The 12633-nt window shown below is 39.5% G+C and overlaps 1 protein-coding gene across 6 annotated transcripts; it reads left to right on the top strand.

Annotated features, from left to right (window-relative positions):
- The first annotated feature begins 715 nt into the window (after window positions 1-715).
- Window positions 716-9799, top strand: LOC149391037 (PHD finger family protein). Of its 6 annotated transcripts, XM_089618721.1 has the most exons (20): window positions 716-1022; window positions 1107-2411; window positions 2975-3060; window positions 3181-3498; window positions 3584-3667; window positions 3851-4234; window positions 5097-5151; window positions 5568-5712; window positions 5876-5979; window positions 6068-6280; window positions 6380-6624; window positions 6724-6936; window positions 7015-7236; window positions 7330-7383; window positions 7538-7603; window positions 7708-7848; window positions 7990-8043; window positions 8381-8440; window positions 8550-8954; window positions 9074-9799. In XM_089618721.1, the coding sequence occupies exons 2-20, from the start codon at window positions 1139-1141 to the stop codon at window positions 9239-9241; spliced, it is 4290 nt and encodes a 1429-aa protein (XP_089474847.1). In that variant the 5' UTR covers window positions 716-1022; window positions 1107-1138; the 3' UTR covers window positions 9242-9799. The 6 variants fall into 6 exon arrangements, with proteins under 6 accessions (XP_089474847.1, XP_089474848.1, XP_089474846.1 ...); XM_089618722.1 differs by having other exon boundaries at window positions 716-2411; window positions 5571-5712; XM_089618720.1 differs by having other exon boundaries at window positions 716-2411.
- The last annotated feature ends 2834 nt before the right edge of the window (window positions 9800-12633 follow it).

The following is a 12633-nucleotide window of genomic DNA, read 5'->3' as shown; positions in this document are numbered from 1 at the left end:
ATTACCACATCGATCACTACCTTACACGACCGCCGCTTCATGTAGATTGAGTGAGACCCAAGCGTGAACCAATGTTCGATCCTTCAACCTCTCCGAACCCTTCAACTGGTTGGCTCCCTCGTGCATGCTAATGAGTCATATCCCACTGTGTTATCGACGACATGCTTTGCACTATTTGTATAAAAGACATCAAATATAATACATTGAAGACTTCATGTACGAACGACCGTTGCAACCTATTAATACGTCTTTGTAATTCTTATTAGTTTCATGACATTACTCTCTCTTAAAATATATTCTAAACTTTATGGTTAAACACGTTAATTTTGAGCGGAACATATTAATCATTGACGTGTAGTATTGATTTTACGATTAAAGATGCTCTTAGTGCTCTAAACGTCTCAAAAGATGACATTGGCATATGGAAAATTAGTGTAGAAACTCCTTGATATATTTATTTAGTTTTTAACTAAATTCTTTTAAATGCAAACCTTCTAGTTTCTACCATTTTTTGTTTGTTTACCTTATATAAAAAAAATCCTTTTGAATATGGAGAAAAATTAGGGGAAAAAGTTCCAGAGAGAGACTAAGGAGGGACAGCGTGGCAAAACGCATCATATAGCGCCACGTGTAGATTACAATGAAATTTCGTCCACATCCTAACAAAACCCACGTATATAAATATCTCTCTCTATCTCAATTCATGACTAACCAACCGAACCGCCACTACTCTCCTGCAAGAGAAAACGCGAATCTCCCTTTTTTTTTTTCTATAGTTTTTAATTTCATATTATTTTATTACATACTTTCTCTCTCATCGAAAAAGAAAACTGAACTGAAAAAAAAAAAAAAATAGAAAAAAAAGAAATTCGCTCAGGAAAACGGATCCGAAAGAAAATTACGAACCAGAACAGACAACCGAAAACCCTAACCCTAACCCTAACCCTATAGCCGTAGCCATAGCCGCGAGATTGGTTCTCGTCTGTCTCTCAGGTGGCCAGTTGTTGCGATTAGGGCTCGTGGTTTGTCTTCTCTTCCTGTTGTTTTGGATTTGAAATTAGGGTTAGAAGGAGATCGCACAAATTTCATTTCGGAAGATTTTCTAGGGTTTCGCGGTCATGGATTGTCGTCGTAGGTGATGACCGGAGGGAGATGTCACCGGCGGAAGAAGATGACGGCGGGTAGGGGAGCAGAGGCGGGGGAGGAGAGGCCTTGCGCGAATCCTAGGGTTCCGGCAAAAGTTCCGGCGAATTCGCCGGCAAATCTGTCGGAGAAGGGCGTTGATTTTTTGGCGCAGGCGAGGAAGGCTCTGTCCTTGCGCTCTCCGTTCGATGGCTCCGACGAGGCGTCACTGGCGGCCGTACCGACTCTGCCGAGCGCACTGGCCTCGTTCTTGTCGAGTCAGTCGGATAACCGGAAGAAGCACAAGAAGGCTCATTCAAGTGCTGGAACGAACATGAAGAAGAACTCGTCCTCTTCAAAATCCAGAGCACCCAGTGTTTGGGACAAGAACGAGGAGTATTTCAGGGACTTGACAATGTTGGACATAGAGAGTCTGTCTGGGGTGTCTGGGTTCATTTCTGGTTCAGCTGCCTCAAGAAAATATTTGTGGATACCGTCTGTTGGGGATGGAAATGAAGATAATGTAGATAACTGTGGAAATGGGAACGAGGTTGCCCTTGAAAATGAACTTGATGAGTGTGTTGAGAAAGTTGTGGAGAATGGGGCTTTGGCTGAGGAGGAGGCAAAGAAAGTAGAAGAGGATGGTCAGTCTATGGAAATTGACCATGTGGAAAATGAAGGTTTGCCTCAGAAGGAAACGAGTCCCACAGTTTCAGAAGCCCACCGCGGTTTAGAGTGGCTTTTAGGTGTTAGGAATAAGGTTTCCCTGACTTCCGAGCGCCCATCGAAGAAACGGAAGCTCCTGGGAGTCGAAGCGGGTTTGGAGAAGGCTTTGGTTGCCTGCCCTTGCGATGGGATTTCGTCGTTGTGCCATTTCTGCTCAGCCGGCGACGCGGGAAGGGGATCGAGCCGGTTGATATCTTGCAGCTCATGTGGGGTTTCAGTTCACAGGAAGTGTTACGGTGTGCAAGAAGATGACGCTGACTCGTCATGGCTTTGCTCTTGGTGCAAGACAAAGACTACTGATAGTGGAAGGGATTCGGAAAACCCGTGTGTTCTTTGTCCCAAAAAGGGTGGTGCTCTGAAGCCCATTTCTTTGACTGTTAAGAAAGACAAGTCTCTGGAATTCGCTCATTTGTTCTGTTCCCAGTGGGCACCCGAGGTGTATGTCGAGGACTTGGAAAAGATGGAACCTATCTTGAATGTTGAAGCGGTGAAAGAAACTCGTAAGAAAATGATATGTAACATATGCAAGGTGAAGTTTGGCGCTTGTGTCCGGTGCAGTCATGGTATGTTTTATTGCTCCCATATTTTTATCCTTTTATTTCAATCGGAAGAAAAAGATAATGACTTATCTGTCTGCCTTTAATTGATCTATTTTATCCGTTTTTCTGAAAGAGTGCTCTATCATATCCATCGTAGGATTCAACCAGGGGTTTATTTGAAAAACAATTTCTATGGACATGGAATAGAAATATGTTTAGACAAGAAATTACTTGCTATAATTATCTAAGTAAGAGTTTTTGGTCTAGCGGTAAGGCCCATGGTCTATCTTTAAGAGCAATCGCTAGTATTTCGAGTTCCCCAAATGTTGTGGGGTTAGACGGGGGACTATGACTAAAGCGTAGGTTAAAAAATCCCTAGGTAAACAGTGGGGTGGTTTTGTAAGTGATAAGAGTTTAAACTAGACAATATTTTCCGCACCAAACATTCAGCTGTTGTTACTGGTGAAAATCCTCGGGTAGTAGGTTTTCTTTAGTGTGGGTTTTGTTTTGTTTTCATTATCTCCTGACTTAACTACAATTATATCAGTGAATTTTCATTTGACTCTGCTTTCTTTTTTGGAGTTCAGGAGCTTGTAATTCTTCTTTTCATCCTTTATGTGCAAGGGAGGCTAGACATAGGATGGAAGTTTGGGGAAGATATGGTTGCGACGAGGTACGTTTTCTTCTCTCATATATCCTGAGTTGTAACTGATGTTTACTGTTTTTTGGGGTCCCAATTATCACTGTGGCATCAGGCTTCGCAATGAAAAATTGTCATTTTTCACTTGTGTAGATTGAGTTACGGGCTTTTTGCTTGAAACATTCAGAAGTACGGGATAAAAACAATATCTCTCAGGCAGGTGACACCATAGTTGCTGGAAGTAAACCCGATTCCGTCGACAGTCTGCCTGAGAAAAATGTTGGCTGCAGAAGTGGAGAAGATAGTGAAGTTCATGCAGTGGCTTCGGACTCCAATTCTCACAGATCCTTAGACTCTGGTTTACAAGGCACAAAATTGACTGATTCCCGGTCAAATGATGGGGAATTGGAAAGAATGGATGAGGACGTTGATGCTGCTGACCTCTCTAATTTTGCAGTAATATTTAAGAAGGTGAAATAGATATGATTTGTTATAACACTATTTTTAGAAATCTGTTGAATTTGTTGCAAGTCTGAACCTTTTTCTCAATATGCAGCTGATTGATCGTGGGAGAATAAAGATAGAAGATGTAGCATCTCAGATTGAGACCTCAGAGGATCTTTTATCTGCTTCGCTTGCTGTAATGCTATTTGTTCTCTTATTTTTTTTACCCCGCACCCCAATCCTGTATATTTTTATAAAAATATAGTTATGGTTCCAAAAACCAGTTCCCTGTTTCTTAAAATATAATAGTGTTACGGTTTTCTATGTCCATTTTTTTGTTGTTGAAGTTTTAACTGATAATCTGAACTTCTTTCTGCAGGATGATACCATTGCCTCTGATTTACAACTCAAAATAGCTAGATGGCTTAAAAAAAATGTACATTTGAGTACTTTGCAGAACAATGTGAAAATCGGTACACGGTCAAAGGTTTCATCGAAGGCTGAACCTGGTGCTGCCGACGATTCGGATGTATCAGTCTCAGAATCTGATATTGCAGATCGCCTGACGGTCAAGTCAGTACCTCCTAGGAGAAGAACTAAAAGCAGTGCCAGGGTTTTCAATGATCCCAAATTGATAAGCTCAGCTCAAGAGAAAGAGATTTTCAGTGACAAAAAATCTGCACTGAGTAAGAAGGCAGATCAAATTGTTAACCGAGAACAGGATGAATTGAGGGAAATATCCACTTACCATGCTGTTGAACAGGTAAGGTTCTTCTGCATTAATTGATCATTTGAATTGTTAAGAGTAAATTGAATTTCACCAACAGATGATAAGTAAATTAAAAAGAGAATTTAGCAAAAAAGTGAATGGCCTCTTTTGTCAAAATTCATATTTGGGTGTTTGTAGATATAGGGAAGCAAGAGTTATTGGTATTGTTTATGTGAATTAAAGATGAAGCCTTGAATATTTAGTATATCTTGCCTTTTCTTTTGACATGCCTATTTTTGGAAAATTCATTACTTATAATCTTGCTTTATGGATCATTTTACACTTTTTATTATTTATGATAACGTTAATGGATCTAACTGGTGAAGTTGTGTTAGATTCCCGTAAATCAGAACTCAGAATGTAGTGCTCTGCATGATAAAAATAAAATAATTTTACACAGGAGTGGCCATATATGGGCTGGTTTGTGTTTGGAACCTGAAGGGTTTCTCTCAGATGACTTCAGGCTGACTATTTTAAGTTCTTGGTTTTAATGTTTGGGAAGAAACAAGTTGATGGTCAATGCAAATTTTGAGTCTCTTAAACTTGTTAGTGCTTTTACTTTTAAAAGGATGGTGGGAGACCAAATTTAAGGAAGTGAATGTACGAATTTATGTAGGTGGTAAAGGTACTTTAAAGTTTTCATCCAATGCATCTATCAGTCTTTAGTTCACAGAGTTTTTTCATCTGCATGGGTGTACCACTTAAATACACACACATTACTTTTTAAGGGCTCTGATTCTGGGCATAAATGATTTCAAATGCAAAGCATTGTCCATTTTTTACTACAGATATGGGCATACTCATGTTTATTCAGATGATAAAAATATTGCTGAGTCGTTACATTTTCTCTTTGCAGAACATTGCTGAGCCTGAAGGGTCTCAACCTGCGACACCAGCGCACAAAAATGAAGGTGTGCGTTTCTTATAACCTTTCATTGTTCAGATTTTTTTGCCTTAATTACGCTGTCCTAGCATATGCTATGTAGCGTTTGCGATAGATTCTCAATAGAAGATACATGGAGGAGTTTCTGTATTTCTGCTGTCACTACATTTTTTTTCAAACAGAATTCATGATTTGGAAATGAAAAATAAATACTATGTTTTTTTATTTTATTTTTTATTTTTTTATATAGTAGCATTTCTTGTTTATAAATAAAAGCCAGAGGACATGTGCTGTTCTTCAGTTGAGGATGTGTTTATTATATGTTGCCAATGCAATTGCTCTTTCATGATAAGCTACTATTTATATGTAAATTTCTATATTGCGGATAATGATATATATGACACTGTTCTATTCTCTGTTTTTACCAAATTAGTGTATGTTCAGCAGGCAGCATGGCTGAGCCCTCACACACGATCCCTCAAGAAAACTGTCAATCAGAGAGAGGGTCTGTTCCCTCACATGATAGTTTGCCGGACTCGGATAGAAATCCAACATGCACAGTGGCGAATCCTGTCCTTCCTGATCTCCTGTAAGCTTTGGAAACTTTTATATTTGTTTACTTTTAACAATTGTTTAATATTGGAGGAATGCGTAGTTTAATACGGCCTTCTCTTTCGTTCCGTTACATAGCAGCGCGCCGCTGCATTTCTTATCTTTTTCGTTACAAGTTTCTGATTTGTTAGACTAAACAGGAAAATAAAAGTGGAAGGAGCTTCAAGTTTATACATACATCCGGACATTGAGAAGAAATTATTGCAGATGAAGGATGGGGTAGATTTGAGTATCCACATGGATGGTATGTTGTCCTTTCTACATTGTTTTCCTTATGTTCTGATTTTAAGTTATAGATGACTATAAGCTTAATGGATGTTGAACATGTTTAGGTTCAGTGGACGAAGCCAGTGTATCCCTTGATGGCCAAAATAAGCATGTAAGTTGTGACGAGATGAGGTCTACAACTGATGCATCAGAAGAGTTGGCTAAAGCTAGGGAATCTGGGATCCTTGAGCTTGCTCCTCAAGATGAATTAGAAGGCGAAATTGTCTATTTTCAGCACAAGTTGCTGAGTAATGCAGCTTCAAGAAAAGCCCTTGCTGGTCTCCGCACCTTCTCTTTACTTATTGTTTAAGTTTCTCTTTGTGTTCACGTGGATTCAAACTTTGAATACCTTTCGTAACTTTACGATCTTTCTGCAGATAAATTGATATTGAGTGTTGCAAAGAGTCTGCCGCAGGAGCTTGATCTGGCACGGAATAATAGTTGGGATTCTGTGTTAGTGAACAAATATCTCTGTGAACTCAGGGAAGCAAAGAAGCAGGGCAGAAAGGAAAGAAGGCACAAAGAAGCACAAGCTGTGCTAGCAGCTGCAACTGCTGCTGCCGCGGCTTCCTCAAGGATCTCTTCATTTAGGAAAGATGGCGATGAAGTTTCCAATCCGGAGGTTAATTTTTTTTATTTTTATTTTTATTTTTTATTCGAGTATGCTTCCATGGTTGTCTATGGTATAATTGTTTATTAACTGGCTTACTTAACATTGCAGAACACTCCTGTGAGATTCGGAAATTGCTCACAGCCAATTCCACGGGCAAAAGAGACACTTCAGAGGGTGGCTGCGCCTAGAATTTCTTTAGAGAAGCATTCTGATTCTACTCAGTCAGTTGTAGATTTCTCTAAAGAACATCCTAGAGCATGTGATATCTGCAGAAGATCAGAAACACTGTTGAATCCTATCCTAGTCTGTTGCGGCTGCAAGGTTTGTTTCTTTTTCTATTGCATTTCTCGTGAACTCTGTGGTGTATTCGGTTATAACCCTAACCTCCTTTTTAAACAGGTCGCGGTTCACCTGGATTGCTATCGTAGTGTTAAGGAATCAACAGGTCCATGGTACTGTGAGCTTTGTGAAGAATTGTCGACGTCTAGAAGCTCTGGAGCTCCAGCAGTCAATTTCTGGGAGAAACCTTATTTTGTTGCTGAATGTGGGTTGTGTGGTGGTAGTACTGGTGCTTTTAGAAAAACTTCCGATGGTCAATGGGTTCATGCCTTCTGTGCAGAGGTTAGATCTTTTTATTTGTTTGTATAATGATTACAGATTTTGCTAATTTTTTTTCAATGAAATTAACATGTTGTCCTTGTGTGATTTTTCTAGTGGGTATTTGAATCGAAGTTCAGAAGAGGACAAATAAATTCTGTTGAAGGAATGGTGAGTGGCATCTGCATATAACTACCGTCACATGAATCTATGCATGCCTCTTTCCCTTAGCATTTGATATGTTGCGAAATATAGTACTTAACATTAAGCCTATTTAGGAAGTCCGTTGACGAGATATGTTCTATTATATGTTTTTGAATTTCAGGAGGCAGTTTCAAAGGCGGTTGACTTATGTCTAATCTGCCGTAGGAGGCATGGTGTCTGCATAAAGGTGGTGATGCTTTCTTTAGTCAGCCGAGCATCTCAAATTTTAATATACATATATATATATATATATATATATATCTAACAGTTTAGCAACTTATTGGACCACAGTGCAATTACGGTCACTGTCAGGGATCATTTCACCCATGGTGCGCTAGAAGTGCTGGTTTTTTCATGAATATAAAATCTTCTGCCAGCAAGCAGCAGCACAAGGCTTACTGTGAAAAGCATAGCGTTGAGCAGAGGGCAAAGGTGAACTAGTTATCTGATTTGAGAGTCTAAAAACTCTCTGGACGATAATTTAATATTCTTCTAGATTTTCTCTCGTGAGGACACGATTAGGTGTTACGATTTGCTATATACCTTGCACCTTATATCTCTTTCCTTTGTCAGGCGGAATCACAAAAACACGGGGCTGATGAATTGAAGAGTTTGAAACAAGTTCGGGTAAAATCTCTTTTATCTACGTCAACTTAATATTTAGCTTAACTCTGCACTCATGTGAATTGGGTAGAGTAAAAACGTGTGGAAGCCACCAAAGAAAGAGTGTGATATATTGAGTATTGTATATTTTGTTTTGGCAAACTAATGCGAAGTGGGTAGAGCAATTAATCTTTCATATGGCAGCCCTTTGTTGCGAGTATCGAATATTCAGGCTTGATGCTCATGAAATCGGTGGTCATTATAAAATTGAATTTGGGCTACCTCACTTTCATGTCCTAAATAGACATCACTTGATGCTCTTTTTTTTTTCATCGGCTTATTGAAGATTTTGGTTTTACAGGTTGAGCTAGAGAGACTCCGCCTTCTTTGTGAGAGGCTCATTAAACGTGAAAAGTTAAAGGTATTCGTGGAGTTGATTATTTATATATTTTTGACATCCTATGCAGATTACCTCTTCTGCACTGTTAGAAAATGGCTTAAGAATATCCTTATTTTTCTATGGTATGCAGCGGGAATTGATTCTTTGCTCGCATGACATACTTGCCATGAGAAGAGACCATGTTGCGCATTCAACACTTTCTCGTAGACCCTACCTTCTTCCCGATGTTAGTTCAGAATCTGTTACAACATCCTTGAAGGGTGACACAGATGATCGCAAATCATGCAGCGAAGCACTTCAACGGTCAGATGATGTAACCGTGGATAGCTCAGTCTCGGTCAAGCGCCGAGGTAGAGCTTCTGGCGCCATGGACGACCGGAGAACAGAAGACGACTGCTCTACACCCCAGAATCAGTCTGCTACACGAAAAACCTCCGACAGGTCCAAATTTTCAGGGAAACAGATTCCTAACCGACCCTCCTCCATCGCAACTCGTAATCTCATGGATGAGTCATGGAAGTCGAAAGTTAAAAAGGTATTTGATCTACCCGCTCTGTGCTTTCTCATCCTCTTTTTCTCTTGACATTTTTCTACTTGTGTAAATTACACCATTGAAGTCCAGACTTGCTCATCTCCAGTCTTGAAAAATCACAGCAAGAGACGTTTGGAAAGGAGATGGTGATGACTTCGGACCAAGCCTCTGTGAGAAACATGCTTTTGCCTAAAGGGTACGCTTATGTTCCGGCCGATTGCCTTTCGAATGAGAAGCAACAACCCAACCAGGATTCAGGCGCCGGCGAACCATCAGATCACGGTGGGTAGATAAGAGACTGCGATTCCTTTTGGATTTTCGATGTCCCGTTTGAGGGCCACCCAAAAAATAAAAAAGAAATCATCTGGAGCGAGAGTTTTGGAGCACAATGTCGGAACAAAGGCGAAAATGGCGTCTCCCGAGATTTTGGTGTCGTTCTGGTTGGAACGGTCTGGACTGTGCAGGACCGGACTTTGCCCGGATTGGGTTTTTGCCTGCCTGGACTAGAGATGTGGTGGGAAGTGGAAAGAAAGAGGTTTTTGCAGTATCGTTGTATATTCTTTGAGAGAGAAAACTACGACTAACTGTACAGTGGGTGTAGGGGCTTAATTACATTCTTACATTTATGAGAAGGCAATGTTTCTGTCTCTTTTTGTGTCGTTCTTTTTAGGGAGAGAGAAAGAAAGGGGCTTTAGAAGAGAGCGTTGCTTTGTAATTGTATACACGAAAAATTATAGGCGTCACCTGCTGTTCTTGTACTGTAAAGTTAGCGAGTGTATATATTCTCACATCGTATTAATCATCTTACAAAAAAATAATTTGTACGTTTTTGGATTACTTTGTTGGCATCTCTGTCTCGTCACATATTATTTTCTATACGTCTATTATCTGTGTTAAGAGGAGACAGAGGAAGCCCTTTAATGAATAAGTGCATTTCCACAAGGGATTAGGACGCGAGAATATCATGTTAGAAGAATTTATCAAAATCAATTATGATCGGGACAAAAATAATTTGTACGTTTTTGGATTACTTTGTTGGCATCTCTGTCTCTCACATACGTGTGTGTATATATATATATATCTTTTTTTTTTTACTATTTCATTCTCTTTAACCTTAGGTTTTTCAACCTCTCTATATTCATCCCATGGTAAGATTGGTTCATGAGGTTCTCATAACCCATGGTAACTTTCAAACATCCCTCGGGATTAAGATTGGTTCATGAGATTCCCATAACCCATGGTAAGCTACAATTGCAGTAATTATGATCTGGTGGCATTGCACTAAAGGGAAATGGCCTTAGATAGTAGTCTTTGATACTTTTGACCAAAATGTTGTGGTTATTGTTTTTGGACAAAAATACTACCTAACCATGTGAGAAAAGTCTTAAGTGCCATTTGGTTTTTTATTTTGTTCATTTCCATCAAACTTCCTCTCAGCTATCTCTCTCCTCGTTCATTGTTTCAGAGCTCTCTCTCTCTCTCTCTCTCTCTCTCTCTCTCTCTCTCTCTCTCTCTCTCCTCTTTCATTGTTTCAGAGCTCTCTTTTTCTCCTCTTTTTTCTTCTCTCGTTCATTTAAGGTTAAAAAAAAAGCTTGCCTTTTTCTGTTTATCGTCGCCAGTGGTTTGTCCGTCGTCGTCGTCACCGAAGAGGTAAACTTTATCTCTTCATGTTGGCGAACGAAATCTGAGAATTTCTGGGTGGGTTTCGTTCGTGTTTGTTTTTTGGTATGAGTTTCGTTGTTGACGTACGGGTTTCGTGTTTCGTTCGTGTTTATTTCTGGGTTTCATTCGTGTTTCTGGGTTTCATATTTATGGGTTCGTTCGTGTGTTTGGATAAAAAATGGTTTTTTTTTTTTTTTTTTTTTCTTTTCTTTTTTTGTATTGTCGGAGCTGACATACAAGTCTACAATTTCGTTTATTGTAGACATACAAGTCTACAATTTCATTTATTGTAGACTTCTATGTCTACAATAAATGAAGTTGTAGACTTCATGTTGGCGAACGAAATATGGAAATTTCTGGGTGAGTTTCGTTCGTGTTTGTTTTTTTGTATGAGTTTCGCTGTTGACGTACGAGTTTCATTTTTCGTTCGTGTTTATTTTTGGGTTTCATGTTTATGGGTTTCATTCGTGTTTCTGAGTTTCATATTTATGGGTTCGTTCGTGTGTTTGGGTAAAAAAATGTTTTTTTTTTTTTTTTTTTTTGTCGGAGTTGACATACAAGTTTACAACGTCTGAAATTGTAGACATACAAGTCTACAACTTCATTTGTTGTAGACATAGAAGTCTACAATAAATGAAATTGTAGACTTGTATGTCAGCTCCGACAATACAAAAAAAAAGACCATTTCAGAGTTTCTCCAATCCTTTCTCGGTTGATCTCTCGGTTCGACGGTCTCCTCTGGCTCGGCGGATGTTCTCAGGCTCGTCGGAGCATCGTCAAAAGCTTCTCTGATGGCTTTTCCTTGGTCTACCGGTGGAGCTTGCGTCTCCTTTGTCCCAGCCGAGTCACGCGGCGAAGAAAAGAGAGGCTCGGAGCTCGCGATTCTCCTCTTTCCGGTCGGAGTTCACGCGAAGATTGGCTCGGACTGGGCTGAGCTCGGAGTCGTGCGTCGGGGGCAGAGGATGGCTCGCGACGGAGCGGGTTTTGGCCGGACTTGCAGAAACTCGGGCGGTGGTTATAGCGTCGATTTCGCCAAAAAGTTAGGAGATAGAAAGAGCGGGAATGTAGAGAGAGATTGAGGAGAATTTGTTTTTTTTTTTTATTATTAATTTATTAGTTTTCACGTGTGTGTGTGGTGTGGGTATGTTTACAAAAGGGCAAAATTGTACTTCCTCAGTTGACCAACTACTATTCTTGTCCAAAACATGGATTTCCATCTTTTGGTCCAAATCATGAAAAATGGTAGTACTTTAGTGAAGGTGATGGAACACAAAGATGGTTCATGTGTGATGAAGAAGAGTATTGCTCTGCCATTCAAAACAATATTTCCGAATTCACTGCATAAACAAATTCAAAATCAATATTTTTTAACGATAAATATGCGAAAACTGTATAGATTTAATGGCAAATATGTCATTAAATGTAGTATAATTATATAACTTGCTTCAAATCTTGGATTTGATGACATATATTTTAACGTGTTCAATAATTATTTGTATTGGTTTAGTTTGGTAACACATGAAAAAATCGATTAACACAACTCGATTACACGTATACGAAAAATACTAAATTAAAATTTAGGGAAATGGTCGGTTCTATTACTCATTTCAATGATTTGGACCAAAATATAGTAGTTGCTTAAGTGAGCAAGTACATATTTGCCATTGACTTTATTTTTTGTTTGAAAATACCCCATTGAAGTAGTGTCAGTTAATATGACAAAACCCATATGAAAATACCGCATTTTCATCTCCTTGGTTCGTGCTCTCTCCTCTCTCTAAAACCCTCACCCACGTTGCCGAAATCGCCGAGAACCCTAACCCACGTCGTCGAAATCACCGGGAACCCTCACCCACGTCGCCGAAATCGCCGGGGTCGTTGCTAATCTCTCCTAAATATCTCAGGTTCGTTGCTAATCTTCATTATTCTTTCAAATCTCTACTAATCACCTTTTTTCAAACCCTAAATCGTAGAAAATGATGGCCAAAAAATGCGCGCCAGTTCAGAAAAGTCCGAGGAC

Source organism: Urtica dioica, chromosome 7 (genome assembly GCF_054948205.1).
Source record: "Urtica dioica subsp. dioica isolate 48M chromosome 7, U.dioica_male_clone48M_v1_H2, whole genome shotgun sequence".
NCBI lineage: Eukaryota > Viridiplantae > Streptophyta > Magnoliopsida > Rosales > Urticaceae > Urtica > Urtica dioica.
The sequence above is the reverse complement of the archived record's forward strand: the minus strand, read 5'-3'. Positions and strand labels throughout refer to the sequence as shown.